Source organism: Mobula birostris, chromosome 2, assembly GCF_030028105.1.
Source record: "Mobula birostris isolate sMobBir1 chromosome 2, sMobBir1.hap1, whole genome shotgun sequence".
Classification (NCBI taxonomy): Eukaryota; Metazoa; Chordata; class Chondrichthyes; order Myliobatiformes; family Myliobatidae; genus Mobula; species Mobula birostris.
In genome coordinates, this window is record NC_092371.1 from 211,375,802 (window position 1) to 211,394,069 (window position 18,268).

Sequence of the window (18,268 nt, forward strand, 5' to 3'; positions counted from 1 at the left end):
AATACAACATTTATTTGATTACAGTCCAGTATCTTAATCTTCATCACTGAATTAAAACATCTGATTTGCATTTCATATTGAATTATTTAAGGTTGTTTTGACAGGAAAATGAATCTCTTTTTCATTTTATAAATATAAATGAAGGATCAAGTACAATATTAATTATGTTTTCCTTTGAAATAATCTGAAATAATTCAACCTTAAATCATGATAACTTCATCAGCAGGTTATCACTAGGACAACCCTAGTCTCACCCTATCAAAGGTCCATCCATCTTTCCCAGAACCCCTCTATAACTTTAAATTGTTACGTACCCCGTAACTGGGTTGCCAAACCAGAAGAAATGGATCACTCAGTTGGAGTCTGGATTACTAGAACTAAGAAAGTTTTATTAAAGAAACAAGCAACACAGTACTCTAATCAAAAGGATAATAAATGCAACAGTTCAGCAATGATAAACACACGTGCACAGAATTAAGATAACAGGATCAATCAAACTCTATTGTTGTCTAGGGGTAAATGACCAGTTTCAAAGTGACGCAAAGTTCAGTTCAATTTAGTTCAGTTCAGTTCGCAGTAATCGCTGCCGTGGCGATGGACAGTGGGGGGAAGGAGAGAGAGAGCAAAAACGAATGAATATTCAAAACGGCTTCCACACAGACCTTCGCAGTCAGCTTTCGGGCAAGTCCTTTGTGATGTCATCTGAGGTCACCGACCATGACCCCTCCGTTTCCAGATACAATCATTTCTCTGCGGTGAACCTGGCACCCAGGCAAGGGTGGACACACACCAGGTTCCTGCCAATCGTGCCTTTCCACCCTGTGCGTCTATGGCCTAGTCCCGCAACCAGCCTTCCAAAACTTCCCACCGACTTGTGGGAGACGCACCGCTTCCAGGGTCTCGTTACCTCGGGTGTCGTGTGTGTTGCCTTAGCGAACCTGTCCCTTTTTATCCCCCTGCTGGGGTATCGCCTGTCCATCACTTCAAACAGTTCAGGGTTCAAAGGGGGAGCCGATCTTGACAGCTCTCCTTCCCCTTCATTAACATCTCCAAATGCTGCTCCATTGTTTATCTTATCTCTCTCTCTTCTGAAGACAGGTGGCAGACCAACTGTTGATCCCACTGGTGCCAGCACAGGACAGCTACATCTTAATCTATGTGTATTCTTGTCACACTTCCCCCCTTTAAGGATTTTTACCAGGGGGTAAAAATTACAAACATGAATACATTATTTGATACACACAAATACACATCTTTATCAGCTATTTGGCTAATACAGCGAATTTGAAGTTGTCAACACCTGGCAACAGTCAGCCATCACATTTCCTGTTCCTTTTATATGTTATTAATAATCCCTTAGACCAGGCTCCAACTTAGCAAACTTCATAGTGGCCAAAAACACTGATGAATTGCGACCAATGTAACCTCTCATTGGGTTTCGTCCCGGACCACAATAACAAGGGTCGTCCCATTCCGACTTAGTTTTCTCTCGCAAGGGCTTAGTAGGAGGGGGGAGGGGTAGTAACCGCAGAGTTATTGCAAAACTTCCTACAGTACCCCACCATCTCCAAGAGCCTTCTGAGGGCTCTCTTGTCTGTCGGGGTTGTGATGTCAGAGATAGCCCGCACTTTAGCTTGCATTGCTGCCAGCTGCCCCTGTGTCACCACAATTCCCAGGTAAGTGACCTTCGTGTGGCCGAACTCATTTTTTTCAAGGTTCACTATCAAGCTGGCTTCAGACAGCCGTATTACATCGCCAATACACACCTCTGTGTTCGTCAGCCCCTTAGTCACTGAATTACTCATTCTATAGGGTTGTTGCTCGCTAGGCTACCCTAGTGAAAGAAGCACCACCCAACGTCCCAGTTGTTTGCATCGCCTCGGGACATTCAAACACACGTGTGCGAGTTGTTTAATTACTTCTCCTAAAGAGTCGCTTTGTTCGGGAATTAAGGGAGAGACCTTATCAGCAGAGCTGGCCAAAACAATAGCCTTCTCCCATCTGGTCGATACCATACTAATCTTTTCAAAATGGTTTTTTTCTCTTATCAGGGGGACCCTAGCTTCATTGATTTCCGCGCTAACACCGACTAGGCTTGTTAGCATATCAAAAGCCTGTGACCGTCTCAGTTCGCATCGGTCATAATCAATAACATCCTTCCTCCTGGGCAGCCGGTAAACCTCTTTCATGATTCCACCAACTGTTTCCTCCAGCACCGCAAAATGTCCACCGGGGGGTACCTTGTGGGCCAGGGTAAAAATCTCATCCCCATAACTCTTTTTCACCACCCCCCATTCCTCATCTGCGGGTATGTTACTTGGTCTCCCTTTCTTCCTTAGCACTTCCTCCTCCACACAATAGCCTACTAGTTCCCTTGTTAAGTCTGTGTCAGAGAGAGCTGTCTCTGCCAAAACCATCAGCCCCTCATCTCGCTCCTGCGCCTGCACAAATTCTTTCCTGGCTAATGCTAAGTCTGTCTCAGCTCCCTCACTACCTCTTGTTTCATTACACTCCTTCTTTTCACTTTCTACCCCCTTCTCGTACAAGGCTGGCAGAAACGTCTCAGCTAAATTTACTACCGCAGTCCCGTGATGAACCTGTGAGTCCATGGGCGGGGCCTCAATGCTGGCAGGCTGACCTGTCAATCTCACGGCTGGAAACACGATTCCCCCGGCGAGGTCATTACTGAGCAAGACTTCCACGCCTTTCATCGGTAATTCGGACCTCACCCCAATCGTGACTAGTCCAGAGACGAGGTTGCTTTGTAAGTGTATCTGGTGCAAAGGGATGGCCTCTGTCCCTCCCCCAATACCTTTGACCTTGACCTCCCCAGTCTGGGTCTCTGAGCTAAACTCTAATACACTCTTCAGTATTAGTGACTGACACGCTTCCGTGTCTCTCCAGATCCGCACTGGAACTGGTTTTAACCCCTCCTTCACCGACACCAATCCGGCCAAGATAAACCTCTCGCGCCCTTCCTGAACTTTGGCAGACCTGTCCTGTCCTAACGGTTCGTTTACCAGTTCAATACAGCCAGTCAAAATCGCCGTTTTTCCTTTTCCCATCTCCTTCTTTGGCGCAAAGCACCTGGATGCAAAGTGTCCGACTTTCCCGCAATTATAACAGACGACCCCAGGAGACTTCCTACCAGACTGCTCCTGGTCTACCTTATCCTTCTCACTAGTCCCCGGCTTACTTTCTGACTTTTCTGGCGGACTCTCCCCGCCGTCCTGACTACCCTTCTGGTAGCCTTTACTCGGGGCAAACTTCATTTTATGTGTCAACGCATATTCATCCACTAACTTAGCAGTTGCGGCTAACGTGGCTGCCTCTTTCTCATCTAGGTAGGGTCTCATACCCTCAGGGACACAACCTTTAAACTGCTCAATCAGGATCAGCTGTAGCAGTCTGTCATAATCCCCCTCTACCCCCTTCGAGGGGCACCAACGCTCACAATATGTCTGCATCTCACGGGCAAACTCTAAATACGTGCGGTCGCACTGCTTCCTCGCATTCCGGAACCTCTGCCGGTATGCCTCCGGGACCAACTCATAAATCCTGAGGATGGCCTCTTTCACCACCTCATACCTCTGGGCATCTTCCGCGGACAAAGCTGAGTAAGCTTCTTGGGCTTTCCCTTTCAGTACACTCTGAAGCAAAACAGCCCACTTATCCCTCGGCCAGTCCTGACTTGTAGCAACTTTTTCGAAATGGAGAAAGTACCGATCCACGTCGGTATCGTCAAATGGGGGAACCAGCCTAACCTCCTGGGTCGCCCGGAACCCTCCACCTTGGTTCGGCACAGGCCCCTGCTCTGCCCTTATCTTTAACTTCTCCAGCTCGAATTCCCTCTCCCTCTGTTTCTCCTCTCGCTCCAGCTCTCTCTCTCTCTCTCCTGCCTTTCTAACTGTTTCTCTTTCTCCCGTCTTTCCAACTCTCTCTCTTTCTCCCACCTTTCTAACTGCTTCTCTTCGTGTTCTAACTGCTGTACCCGGAACTCGTGCTCGAGTCTCAGTTTTTCAAGCTGCACCTGTACCGCGTCTCCAGCAGGTTTTTCAATAGACACCACCTCCAGCTCCCCTTGGGGAAACACACCTTTAGATACATAGTGCTCTATGATAACTCTGTGTATCTCCTCTCTCCTCATTGTCGACTTCCCCTTAGCAAGATTCAACCGTTTGGCCACAGCTACCAATTCCGTTTTCCTGGCATCCTCTAATGCCTCCAAGGTCGGCGCCTTTATAATTTCCTCAGCCTCCATTTCTGCTGTTTGTCTTTTCTTTCTTTCGGGAATTTTGACCCAATCAATTTACTCCGTCCCAAATTTAGCGTTCAAAATCGCGGACAAGAACCCCACTTATGTTACGTACCCTGTAATTGGGTTGCCAAACCAGCAGAAGTGGATCACTCAGTTGGAGTCTGGATTACTAGAACTAAGAAAGTTTTATTAAAGAAACAAGCAACACAGTACTCTAATCAAAAGGATAATAAATGCAACAGTTCAGCAATGATAAACACACATGTGCACAGAATTAAGATACCAGGATCAATCAAGCTCTATCGTTGTCTAGGGGTAAATGACCAGTTTCAAAGTGACGCAAAGTTCAGTTCAATTTAGTTCAGTTCAGTTCGCAGTAATTGCTGCCGTGGCGATGGACAGTGGGGGGAAGGAGAGAGAGAGCAAAAACAAATGGATATTCAAAACGGCTTCCACACAGACCTTCACAGTCAGCTTTCGGACGAATCCTTTGTGATGTCATCTGAGGTCACCAACCGTGACCCCCTCCGTTTCCAGATACGATCATTTCTCTGAGGTGAACCTGGCACCCAGGCAAGGGTGGACACACACCAGGTTCCTGCCGATCATGCCTTTCCACCCGCAGAAACCACAGAAACCATAGAAACTACAGCACAGAAACAGGCCTTTTGGCCCTTCTTGGCTGTGCCGAACCATTTTCTGCCTAGTTCCACTGACCTGCACACGGACCATATCCCTCCATACACCTCCCATCCATGTATCTGTCCAATTTATTCTTAAATGTTAAAAAAGAACCCGCATTTACCACCTCATCTGGCAGTTCATTCCATACTCCCACCACTCTCTGTGTGAAGAAGCCCCCCCTAATGTTCCCTTTAAACTTTTCCCCCCCACCCTTAACCCATGTCCCCTGGTTATTTTCTCCCCTTGCCTCAGTGGAAAAAGCCTGCTTGCATTCACTCTATCTATACCCATCATAATTTTATATACCTCTATCAAATCTCCCCTCATTCTTCTACGCTCCAGGGAATAAAGTCCTAACCTATTCAACCTTTCTCTGTAACTGAGTTTCTCAAGTCCTGGCAACATCCTTGTAAACCTTCTCTGCACTCTTTCAACCTTATTTATATCCTTCCTGTAATTTGGTGACCAAAACTGAACACAATACTCCAGATTCAGCCTCACCAATGCCTTATACAACCTCATCATAACATTCCAGCTCTTATACTCAATACTTCGATTAATAAAGGCCAATGTACCAAAAGCTCTCTTTACGACCCTATCTACCTGTGACGACACTTTTAGGGAATTTTGTATCTGTATTCCCAGATCCCTCTGTTCCACTGCGCTCCTCAGTGCCTTACCATTAACCCTGTATGTTCTACGTTGGTTTGTCCTTCCAACGTGCAATACTTCACACTTGTCAGTATTAAACTCCATCTGCCATTTTTCAGCCCATTTTTCCAGCTGGTCCAAGTCCCTCTGCAGGCTCTGAAAACCTTCCTCACCGTCTACTACACCTCCAATCTTTGTATCATCAGCAAACTTGCTGATCCAATTTATCACATTATCATCCAGAGCATTGATATAGATGACAAATAACAATGGACCCAGCACTGATCCCTGTGGCACACCACTAGTCACAGGCCTCCACTCAGAGAAGCAATTCTCTACCACCACTCTCTGGCTTCTTCCATCGAGCCAATGTCCAATCCAATTTACCACCTCTCCATGTATACCTAGCGACTGAATTTTCCTAACTAACCTCCCATGCGGGACCTTGTCAAAGGCCTTACTGAAGTCCATGTAGACAATATCCACTGCCTTCCCTTCATCCACTTTTCTGGTAACCTCCTCGAAAAACTCCAACAGATTGGTCAAACATGACCTACCACGCACAAAGCCATGTTGACTCTCCCTAATAAGCCCCTGTCTATCCAAATACTTGTAGATTCTGTCTCTTAGTACTCCCTCCAATAACTTACCTACTACCGACGTTAAACTCACCGGTCTATAATTCCCCGGATTACTTTTCGATCCTTTTTTAAACAACGGAACAACATGAGCCACTCTCCAATCCTCCGGCACTTCACCCGTAGACAGTGACATTTTAAATATTTCTGCCAGGGCCCCTGCGATTTCAACACTAGTCTCCTTCAAGGTCCGAGGGAACACTCTGTCAGGTCCCGGGGATTTATCCACTTTAATTTTCCTCAAGACAGCAAGCACCTCCTCCTTTTTAATCTGTACACTTTCCATGGTCTCACTACTTGATTCCCTCAATTCCATAGATTTCATGCCAGCTTCCTCAGTAAATACAGACGGAAAAAAACTATTTAAGATCTCCCCCATTTCCTTTGGTTCCGCACAAAGCTGACCACTCTGATCTTCAGGAGGACCAATTTTATCCCTTACAATCCTCTTGCTCTTGATATACTTGTAAAAGCTCTTTGGATTATCCTTCACTTTGACTGCCAAGGCAACCTCGTGTCTTCTTTTAGCCCTCCTGATTTCTTTCTTAAGTATTTTCTTGCACTTCTTGTACTCCTCAAGCACCTGATTTACCCCCGTTTCCTATACATTTCATACAACTTCCTCTTCTTCTTTATCAGAGTTGCAATATCCCTTGAGAACCAAGGTTCCTTATTCCTATTCAATTTGCCTTTAATCCTGACAGGAACATACAAACTCTGCACTCTCAAAATTTCCCCTTTGAAGGCTTCCCACCTACCAATCACATCTTTGCCAGAGAACAACCTGTCCCAATCCATGCTTTTTAGATCCTTTCTCATTTCTTCAAATTTGGCCTTCTTCCAGTTCAGAACTTCAACCCTAGGACCAGACCTATCCTTGTCCATGATCAAATTGAAACTAATGGTGTTATGATCACTGGAACCAAAGTGCTCCCCTACACAGACTTCCGTCACTTGCCCTAATTCGTTACCTAACAGGAGATCCAATATTGCATCCCCTCTAGTTGGTCCCTCTATATATTGATTTAGAAAACTTTCCTGAACACATTTTACAAACTCCAAACCATCTAGACCCCTAACAGTATGGGAGTCCCAATCAATGTATGGAAAATTAAAATCCCCCACCACCACAACTTTATGTTTCCTGCAGTTGCCTGCTATCTCTCTGCAGATTTGCTCTTCCAAGTCTCGTTGCCTATTGGGTGGTCTGTAATACAATCCCACTAATGTGGCCATATCTTTCCTGTTTCTCAGCTCCACCCATAAGGAATCAGTAGGCAAGCCCTCTAATCTGTCCTGCCTGAGCACTGCTGTAATATTTTCCCTAACAAGCAATGCTATTCCCCCACCTTTCATTCCTCTGCCTCGATCACATCTGAAACATTGGAACCCTGGAATATTAAGCTGCCAATCCTGCCCCTCCTGTAGCCAAGTTTCACTAATTGCTACAACATCATAATTCCACGTGTCAATCCATGCCCTCAACTCATCCGCCTTCCCCGCAATACTCCTAGCATTGAAATATATACACCTCAGAAGACTTTTACCACCACTCACAACCTTTCTATCAGCGGATTTGCTTAAACCTTCAACATCATTTATTTTCACCCCAGCCACACTGTCAGCTCTGGCACTCTGGTTCCCATCCCCCTGCAAATCTAGTTTAAAGCCTCCCCAATAGCATTAACAAACCTCCCTGATAGGATATTGGTCCCCCTATGGTTCAAGTGTAACCCGTCTCTCTTGTACAGGTCCCACCTACCCCAGAAGAGGTCCCAATGATCCTGAAATCTGAAACCCTGCCCCCTACACCAGTTCCTCAGCCACTTGTTCCTCTTCCAGAGCATCCTATTCCTACCCTCACTGGCACCTAGCACAGGTAGCAATCCTGAGATTACCACCCTCGAGGTCCTGCTTTTCAACTTCCTACCAAGCTCTCTATACTCACTGTCCAGGACCTGTTCACTCTTCCTTGCTATGTCATTGGTACCAATGTGCACCACGACATCTGGCTGGTCACCCTCCCACTTCAGAATGTCATGCAGTCGATCAGAGACATCCTTGACCCTGGCACCTGGGAGGCAACAAACCATCCTGGATTCTCTGTCACAACCACAGAACCTTCTATCTGCACCTCTAACTATCGAGTCCCCTATCACTACCGCACTCCTCTTTCTCCCTCCTCCCTTCTGCACTGCAGAGCCAGACTCAGTGCCAGAGATCCGGCTACTGCAGGTAAGTCATCCCCCCCAACAGTATCCAATGCAGTATACTTGTTGTTGAGGTGAATGGCCACAGGGGAACCCTGCTCTGCCTGCCCTTTCCTCTTCCAGCGCCTGACAGTGACCCAATTTCTTGTCCTCTGCTCCTTTGGCGTAACTACCTCCCTGTAGCTACGATCTATAATCTCCTCATTCTCCCGAATGATCTGCAGATCATCCAGCTCCTGCTCCAGTTCCCTAACGCGGTTTGTCAGGAGCTGCAGCTGGATGCACTTCTTGCAGGTGTTGTTGTCAGGGACACCGGAGGGCTCCCTGACTTCCCACATCCTGCAAGAGGAGCATTCCAACATCCTGCTTGGCATTCTCACTGCACTAAACAATCTGAACAAAAAACTTACCGGAACCTACCCTGGCCTCTGCCTGTTCTCGCCGAAGCCTGTTTGAGCCAAAACTCTGTGCGTCTATGGCCTGGTCCCACAACCGGCCTTCCAAAACTTCCCACCAACTTGTGAGAGACGCACCGCTTCCAGGGTCTCGTTACCTCGGGTGTCGTGTGTGTTGCCTTAGCGAACCTGTCCCTTTTTATCCCCCTGCTGGGGTATCGCCTGTCCATCACTTCAAACAGTTCGGGGTTCAAAGGGGGAGCCGATCTTGACAGCTCTCCTTCCTCTTCATTAACATCTCCAAATGCTGCTCCATTGTTTTCCTTATCTCTCTCTCTCCTGAAGACAGGTGACAGACCAACTGCTGATCCCACTGGTGCCAGCACAGGACAGCTACATCCTAATCTATGTGTATTCTTGTCACAAAATTAAATTACTTTATTTGTCTCTAATTCTGAGAAGGGTCTTAACTTGAAATTAATTCATTTTCACTTTCTAAAGATGCTGCCTGAGCTGGTGAGTGTTTCCACCATTTTCGGTTTTAGTTTCAGATTTCCAACATCAGTTTTCATTAAGTAAATGCACCATATATATACATGTCAATAATACCATAATAATTCACATCCAAAGTAAGGAACTGGATGAATGAATCACAGAGGCCACTAAGCACACTGTCTTTTCTCTTGGTAAATTGTTCTGCAATCTCTGTGTGCATAGTCTGTTCAGGTAAATCAGTCCATTCATGCTTGGTAACAAAGAGTTGCACGTTTCAAAATGCTATCGTTTTATCAGTTGGTTAAACCACTAGATGTCGCTTTTATGAGACATTTCATTATGATTCGTAAAATTAAGAAAAACATGTTTTAAAACAAAGTAGACAGAATTGTCAAAATATCATATGACAGGTTATGTAATATAAAAAATAAAATTACTGTATCCTGTCCAATTTATTGAACATATACCGAACAATTCTGATGTTGCAAAAAATATTCTTCCACAGAAGCATTTTTCTGCCATATGTGTTCGAATTTCTTAATGAATGATATTTTTATCCTCCACTTGATTTGGAGAAATTGTGTCTCAACATTGACCATACAATTGTTTTAGATTTTTCTCAGGCGCGTTGTGCATCGGTCCTTTACTGAACTATGTAAAACTTGTCTGACGCGCAAATCAGACTGGTACATATCAAAGTACTCTTCATTATACATATTTAGTATTAAACGACTACGAAGAAAACAGTGTTGTGTATATAGAATTCTTTAAGAAGTAACAAATCTGACAATTTCCATACGTCTCTCGTGTAATATTTTATTTGTGCAAAAGTTTTTTTTATATATTGCCGTTAACTTAACCAGATAAAATGTACCCAGTGCTAGACTGGAAAAGCTGAAAGGGGTGAATGTACGTAACATGTATGTACTTTTTTAAGTTAAAGGACAAATAAAATGAAAATATAAATAACTTATTGACATGTGTCCAAAATTACTGATTTTTTTTCGGGTTTATGTTATTTTCATTTGTAAAGACAGAAATGCAAACTTAAAAATGAATAAGATAACGCGCTTACACATAGAAGTACATAACCTCATCATAACTTTTTCAATAATTGGTCACCTTTGGTATGAAATGCATAGCTGTAAACTATCAGACATATTACTGTGCTCATTATCAACTGGTGGATAAGCATACAATCATTCCGTAGGTATGCTGTATGCAAAACGAAAAGGCTTAGTTAAATAAATTTGGAGAAAGAAAGTTCATGGTGTCCATTCGAAAGCCTGCGGTCCTGGATGTATTCAGCAAGACTACCAGTCAGGTTCCTGCGGAAGCGATGCGGGTATTGAGTCCAATAGATGTTCACAAATTTATTGGATTTTTCTGTTTATCTACTTGGAAGATATGGAAGTCAACTGCAACTGGAACCAAAGACGAACATACCTCTGTGAGTGCATCCCTGATCGGAAAATTCGACAGCCGTGACTGGAATATTAAGTGAATCTATTTTTTTCTGAGTTCAATTCGTATTTTAAACAAGATCAGTAAATGCTGGAAATTCTCAGCAGGTCGGGCCACGTTTAATGCAGTCAAGACAGTCAAGGTTTCGAACTGACATGTATGTAATTAGGGGATGTAAAAATTACTTTTTCAAAGTAATGTTATGAATCATATGGCACTCAGAATGACTGAGCGTCATGTTGTACGTCGGGAAATAGTCTGTGGGCGCCAAGGAAAGGTAACCAACACAGAGCAAAGGAATCGCAGCTGGTCATGGAAATCCAACCCTGACGGTTGTCCAGGGCTTGTTCTGCTGACAAATAACTATTCTGCATTCAACGTACTGTACTTCAGGAGGCCCACGCAGGAGAAGACGCTGAGTGGCCATAATAGCTAAAATAACTATAGAGAATCAGATCGTCTTTAGGAAGCTAGGAATGTTCCCGTCCCGAATCAAAACATTAAATAATGTCACGATCTTTATTTCCTTTGTAATTTCATTCCATCTTATAGATCACATTTTAAGTGAAGAACCTTAGCATTTGCAATTTCTTAGTTTGAACTTAAGTCAATATTTTGGTTTTGTGATTCTCTTCTTTAACAGGTCTACAAATCTTTGCTCTAATCCCTCGTCCAGGCCAAAGCCCCGAGTTTCTCTACACTTGACCAATGACTCATATCTTTTTTTTAACTAGGAATCAATCTCGTGGCTCTTCTCTCCAGTACTTTCAGTGCTTGAATGTCTCCTCTGTTTCTCAATAACCAGAATAAACACCGTTCTCGAGGTGCAGTTTGGCAGGAGTTGAGTTCTGTACAGTTTAACCACAGTCTCATAAACTGGATTGATCGTTGCACTCCTACAAGCCATACGCCACGTTTTTTTTCTAAATTAACTTGCCATCCCATATCTTTTTCTCTAGATAGATTTGATACAACTTTAATTATACTTTCTGAGCTGGTTCCTTCTGTTCCACTTCCCAACGTAGTCTGATGTCATCATCACCAGATTTTGATCATTTCTGCTACTTCAAGTTCAAGTTAATAATATCTATTTCACGTCTTTAATAATGATTTATTCAACAAAGTGAAGGGAAAGTAGTTGCAAATAACGCTCAGATAAACTTACCAAAACATATTAACCTATTAGTTGTTTCATTGCTGTTTGTGAGTTGTTGTATGCACAAACTTAGTTCTGACATTACTGCATGCGATTTTCTTTAGAGCTAATGATTGGCTACGTAGCACTGAGGCACACACCTTGTCGCATATTGTTTTTTTTCATCATTCCTTCATGGATATCCTTCCTGCTTTGGTCAATGTAATAATTGAATGTCCGGCACTAATCCCAGTGAACAACTTCTCCCCAATTCCACTCCTATTCTAGGATTTGAACATCACACATTCCTCTCTATTTTAAAGTACTTGTTTTGCTGTTTCTATTCATTATTAATTAATTTCCAATTAATTGTTCCCTCCATTTGAAATATTAACACATGTTATACTTCAGATATTGACTTTGATGGCCCTTAGCTTTTTCGTCCAAGCTGGCTTCAAAGATCACGAACACAAATTAATAGCGTTCTGCAGTTGCCTTGTTCTCTTTCCCACACAATGTTTGAATGCATTTCTTGTTTATTGAAGTTCAGAACTGGATGTAATATTGAAGCTGCGGTCTGACAGGACACTGCGATTTGTAGCTTCATCGTGTCCTCCTCTGACTTTTATGCTTTAATTTTTGCATTTCTACACTCAAATAGGTTTATTGATGATTTCTGGCAAGTGTTTCCAGCAAGTTCCCTTTATATCTATTTTATTGTCGCTTCTTTGCCCTGCTTGGTATGTTTAACAACAATACAAAGGTTTCAAATCATTATTTGTCACTTCAGTACTATTCTTGAAGTGTGTTCTTCGCCTCTTTTTGTTTCCTAGATATGTTGCTTTAAATCGCGCCTTACATTGGTTGCAATAATTTTCATCAGCCAGATTTTTACAACTTTTACTGTGTCCTAATCCTTTATGATCCCTCACAACTCCAAACAAATCGCCTCTGTATTTCATAAGCTCAAAATCTGAAAATAGTGGGAAACGTCTGCAGACTAGGCAGTATTTATGGATGGAGAAACGACATTAATGCTTCAGGTTAGTAAACTTTCATCAGAACACCTTACGTGGTAACTTTGCTTGCTCTTCGCAGAATCTAATCCGTGTTAGTATCAGGGATAACTTTTGAGATACCACTTCCAAATTTATATTGTCATCTAATTTTCTGTCATTTTAACATCTCTACTGAATCAGTGTTGAACTAATTTAGTTGGACACCTGATTGAAAACCTGTTATAATTACTCAAACTGTATCTATCGTTGCAGATGGTCCCTTAATTGCTAGCCTTTGGATTCTGTCACTTCACTGAAAGCGATGAAATGACAAGCGAATGAATACTTTTCCTTTTAAAACAGTAAAGGTAGCGAGGACGGGGCGGAGATGGAATGACGCCACTGCACTCTACAGCCATCCCTGGAATGCGTGCTGCGCGTGCGCGACTCGCGCGGGTGGCGGGGGGGGAACTGGAACCGGTGATTGATGTCAATTTTATCGAATCACAACAAGAGGTTTCACATAATCTGTGCTACATCAGCCAATCTGAGAGAGGGAGTGGGGCAGCTCGGAACTGCTGCTATCAAGTTGGGTTAGAACGAGCTGAGAGAAACGGTCTGGAGCTGGAGTCAGAGTCAGTGCAAGGAGGGAGGGAAGAAGGGAAGGGAAGGCAAGGCAAGGCAAGGCAAGGCTTAGCTTAGCTTAGCTTAGCTCGCAGCACAGCTGTGGCACCGAGATCCACTCACTAAATCAACTGCACAGCTCTCACCCCGGACAAGTAAAATTAAAACCAGCAAAAAAAAACAGCCGGGGAATTCTACATGCAGAGGTTCAACTAGTCACTCTCTGCAGTATTTTGTGGATGTGATTCCTCTCTTGTGTTTCAGTGAAAGAAAGCGACTGAAAAGGAAAGAATTCCGAGGGAGACGGAGAACATAACAGCATCTTCTACGCTTGAATGCACCAGAGCCCCGGGAATTAGGGTCGCTCTTTGCGCTGCTGGTTTTCTCAGACACTGTGCACACTTGCTCGGCTGCTTAGTCTTACTCGAAAGGCATGACAGGAGTTGTTGGAAACCGACCTTGGCTTTGAAAGTTGGAAGTTTCATTGGTTTTCGGGGAAAAAAAAAGCAGACATCATTTTATTCCACGTACTGCTCGCAGGACTTTCCACGTACTCACAACCTGTGTTGTTAACAAAATGAGGACTTTTATCACTGACGGTTGAGAAGAGGAACTTGGCATTTTTTAAAAAATGTGAATAATGTTTCTTACTTTGAAGACAAATATTTTGCGGTTTTCACCTGAATGAAAAAAAATCATTTCTCAGAAGTCTGCGGCTAGATCAGAGGGCGAGAGGGAAAAAATGTTTCCTGTGTGGATAGTGACCTTGGCTTCGCCGCCGACGAGAGCATAGGTATGAATAATAGAAAATAAATAAAATTAACGATATTGACTATTTCACATGACAGCTAGCAAAAAGGACACTAGCAACTTAAACGACCGTAAAACGCCCACAATGCACACAGGATGACTATCAACACCTCAAAGAGTGGAAGAATGAAGAAGGGAAAAAGTTGTTCCTGATGACAGGTTGCTACACCGTAACCCCCAGACTAGACCCAGGTACACAGTAACACGTGAAGTTATAACCGAAGTAATCATTAAGTTCAAGTACTATGGCAATGAACATTTTAAGGTGTCTGTGCTTCCGTAAGGAATCTATATAGTGTAATTTTTAACGTGTCCCCCTGGTTTTGTTTATTGGTGTTGATAAGACACACGGGGGGGGCGGGGGGCGAGTTGGGGCACATTAAGCTCATTATATTCTCAGGATAGCATGTAGTGGGGGAGTAACCCGCCAACGGCTGCTCGCTGGTGTAAGCGGCAGGGCGCCCAGGCAGCACGGCTGTGACTGCTGCTCAGAGCCGGTCGGGGTATATTTCTCCACGGGAAATCGCTGTGGGCTGAGGGATGGATACAGCAGGAAATGAAACACCATTCCTCGCCTTGGCAACCGCTTCAACATGGCGACAGCGGGCTCTGCTTCAGCACCGGCCACGGGGCTGCAGAGTGGGGCACCCGGCCTTAGTACCAAACTCTCCTCTGCAAAGCCCGGTCCCGCACCATCACCAGCTACATTCCCAGACCCCACTCCACCCACGGCCCGGTCATGGTCCTGGCCTTAACCCCAACACCTGCTCCTGTCCCGGTCTCAGTCCAGAGCCGCACCGCCGCAGGCCCCGCTTTAGTCACAGAACGCCGGCTATCAAACGAGAACGTTTAATTGACAGTTTCCCGCAGATATCTAGAAATGTTTGCCTTTGAAACTAAACTTTTTATGGGAGATGTGTTGTAATAGAATTGACAGTTTGTGTTTGTCTCTGATAAGTAAATGACTCAATTGCAAATTGTTTTTTTTTTCTTTCCTCACTTGCTTCCCTCAAAATGCCAGCGGCCACCCGCTTGCCCACATGCAGGCCAAGAAAAGGTACCTTCTAGTGTCATTCGGCGCCTGTCTTTTGCTGCTTTTCTACCTGGGAGGAGCGCGGTTCCGACAATCGCCCTCACATTTATCTTCTTCATCATTTTCTGCGGATCATTTTCACCACGATCTCGGAAACCAGGGTTCAGTCCCAATCAGACGCCACTGGCCAGTGTGGATAAACGCATTGAATAGCTATTTCGGCTCAGAGGATGGAGGAAGCGATGAAGAGGAGGCAGCCCAGCTTGGCCTCAACCCTGGACTCTCCCCAAGGCAGAAGAGGGAGATCAAAGCGAACGTTTATAAGAACCGAAAATGCAGGATGGAGACTTGCTTCGATTCCTCTCTCTGCCAAAGAAACGGATTCAAAGTGTATATCTACCCGCCTCAGAAGGGGGAGAAGATTTCTGAAAGTTACCAGAAAATCCTTACGACTATCGAAGATTCTAGGTATTATACATCAGATCCAAGACAAGCATGTTTGTTTATCCTCGGCATTGATACCTTGGATAGAGATCAGCTTTCATTTCAGTATGTTCATAATGTAAAAGCTAAAATTCAGAGTCTCCCATTGTGGAATGACGGGAGGAATCATCTTATATTCAATCTTTATTCAGGAACCTGGCCTGATTATACGGAAGATTTAGGATTTGATATCGGGCAAGCTATGTTAGCTAAAGCCAGTATTGGTATGGATAACTTCCGATCAAATTTCGATATATCTATTCCCTTGTTTTCCAAAGAGCATGCTCAAAAGGGAGGCGAAAGGGGTTGGCTTATGTACAACAATGTGCCACCCACAAGAAAATACTTACTAGTTTTTAAAGGTAAAAGATACCTAACTGGCATTGGCTCAGAAACCAGAAATGCCTTGTATCATGTACATAATGGAGAAGATATTATTTTGTTAACCACTTGTAAACATGGGAAGGACTGGGAAAAACACAAAGATGTCAGATGTGATAAAGACAATGAGGAATATGAAAGGTAAGTGATCTGCATTTACTCGTTATACATTTAAATAATGCAGCACCATTCTTTTATACGGGATTGTAGTGCAATTGATCACGTTGAAATGCTAAGCTGCCATTCATATTGGGCATAATTTATAAACCTTTGCACAAATAGTAATGATTTTATTAATTTCAATCATTATTTCATAATATATGGTTTCTTGTGATGGATTCATGCATTTTCAGTCAGCTTTGAAAAGTGAGCTTCTGCTGAAATGTTTAAGTGGTTACTTTGAAAGTTGCTTGCAACATTATGCAAGAGTAAAAATGTCAATTTAATGTTTGACAACATTTCCCTAAAAACAAGGTAAATTCATAAATGTGGTTTAAAATACTTAATGAAATAGCTACATCATTATCCAATTGTGGTGATGTCTGATGTAACTGGCATTTCTAATCATTTATTTGTTGTTATAGAACTTGCTTACTCTGTTGTATAGTCAGATGCTCGATAACATATTCCGTGTTTAAACTGATTTATGCATTGTGCTCTGTGTAATCTGAGTAATACTTTAATTTGCATGGTAAATTGGTAAATTCACGTTTTTGTAGTTGTGAATTCCTGCCCTCCCTGCTATTACACACTGCTGTGCCAGGAATATGCCACAAAGTCATGGTCTCTGTTGGTGCTCATGTAAGGTTGAATTATCACACTACAGTGGAAAAGCTACTCAGGAGGGCTGGTATTAGGCTGGCCATGCCAAGCAATGTATTCATCTCAGGCCTGCATTCTGGTTGGCAAATGAGCCATGTATTGACAAATCACTTAGATCTTGTGGTGTCTCTCATCATCATTTGGAGGAGATGGAAATTGGTATTTCTCCTTCCTTTGTCTCATGCATAGCTCTCTTCAGTCTAGAGAGTCATCTGTAGTAACAAGCTCAATGGCCAATGACAACCAGTGTTAAGTCTTTAATTAAGGCTAATAATTCTATTATTTTATGTAGAAATCTTTGAAATCATTTTATCAAATGTTGGTATCATAGCCCATAACTCTAGTTTCTATTGATATCGTGCCTTGTTGTATAACTTCAACTTGCCTTTGAGAACATATCCATTGTGTAACCTGATATGTAATCCAGTTTAATTTCAAGTTATTTGAAAAGTCATGAGTCAGAGTTATAGAAAGTACAGCACAGAAACAGGCCCTTCAGCCTACCTAGTCCATGCTGAACCATTTAAGCTGCCTACTTCCATTGACCTGCATCGGGACCATAGCTCTCCTATAGCCTTACCATCCATGTGTCTGTCCAAACTTCTCTAAAACATTGAAATCAAGCTTGCATGTACCCACTCACTGGTAACTCATTCTGCACTCTCAAGAGCTCTGAGTGAAGAAGTGTCCCCTCATATTCCCCTTAAGCTTTTCACTTTTAACCCTTAACCCATAGCTTCTAGTTGTAGTCCCACCCAACTCAGTGGCAAAAGCCTGCAAGCATTTACCCCTCTTAGGTCTGTGTACCTCTATCAAATTTCCACTCAGTCTTCTACATTCCAAGTAATAAAGTCATATCCTATTCAATCTTTCCTCATAACTCAGGTCCTCCAGTCCTGGCAATATCCTTGTAAATTTTCTCTGCCCTCTTTCAACCTTATTTAGCTGATTAGCAATCTTATCGTCTTGAAATGTTCAATAATCATAATAGCTGAACTCAGTACTTATTGTGTGGCACTAGTGTGGACGTGTTATTGGAAGGACTGTGGAAAATCACTAACTTGTGTGCTCATTACAAAATAGCTTGCATTTGTTTAAACATTTACCATTGGATCAATTATAGAAATACTCTGATTAGATAAATGGATATTTGATTAGTACTGAAGTAAAGGGATCGATTCGTAATG

The 18,268-nt window shown here is 43.3% G+C and overlaps 1 protein-coding gene across 3 annotated transcripts in view; it reads left to right on the forward strand.

The window, feature by feature from the left end:
- The window catches only part of LOC140194040 (exostosin-1-like), a 517,224-nt gene that overhangs the window by 22,149 nt on the left and 476,807 nt on the right, over positions 1-18,268 (forward strand). Inside the window, exons 2-3 of one of the 3 annotated variants that reach the window (XM_072251404.1) lie at positions 13,817-14,554; positions 15,384-16,400. In XM_072251404.1, coding sequence (XP_072107505.1) covers positions 15,403-16,400 — 998 coding nt within the window. In that variant the 5' untranslated portion in view covers positions 13,817-14,554; positions 15,384-15,402. Of the gene's footprint in view, positions 1-13,614; positions 14,555-15,383; positions 16,401-18,268 lie in introns of those variants that run through there. The other 2 variants (XM_072251403.1, XM_072251405.1) reach the window with 2 other exon arrangements.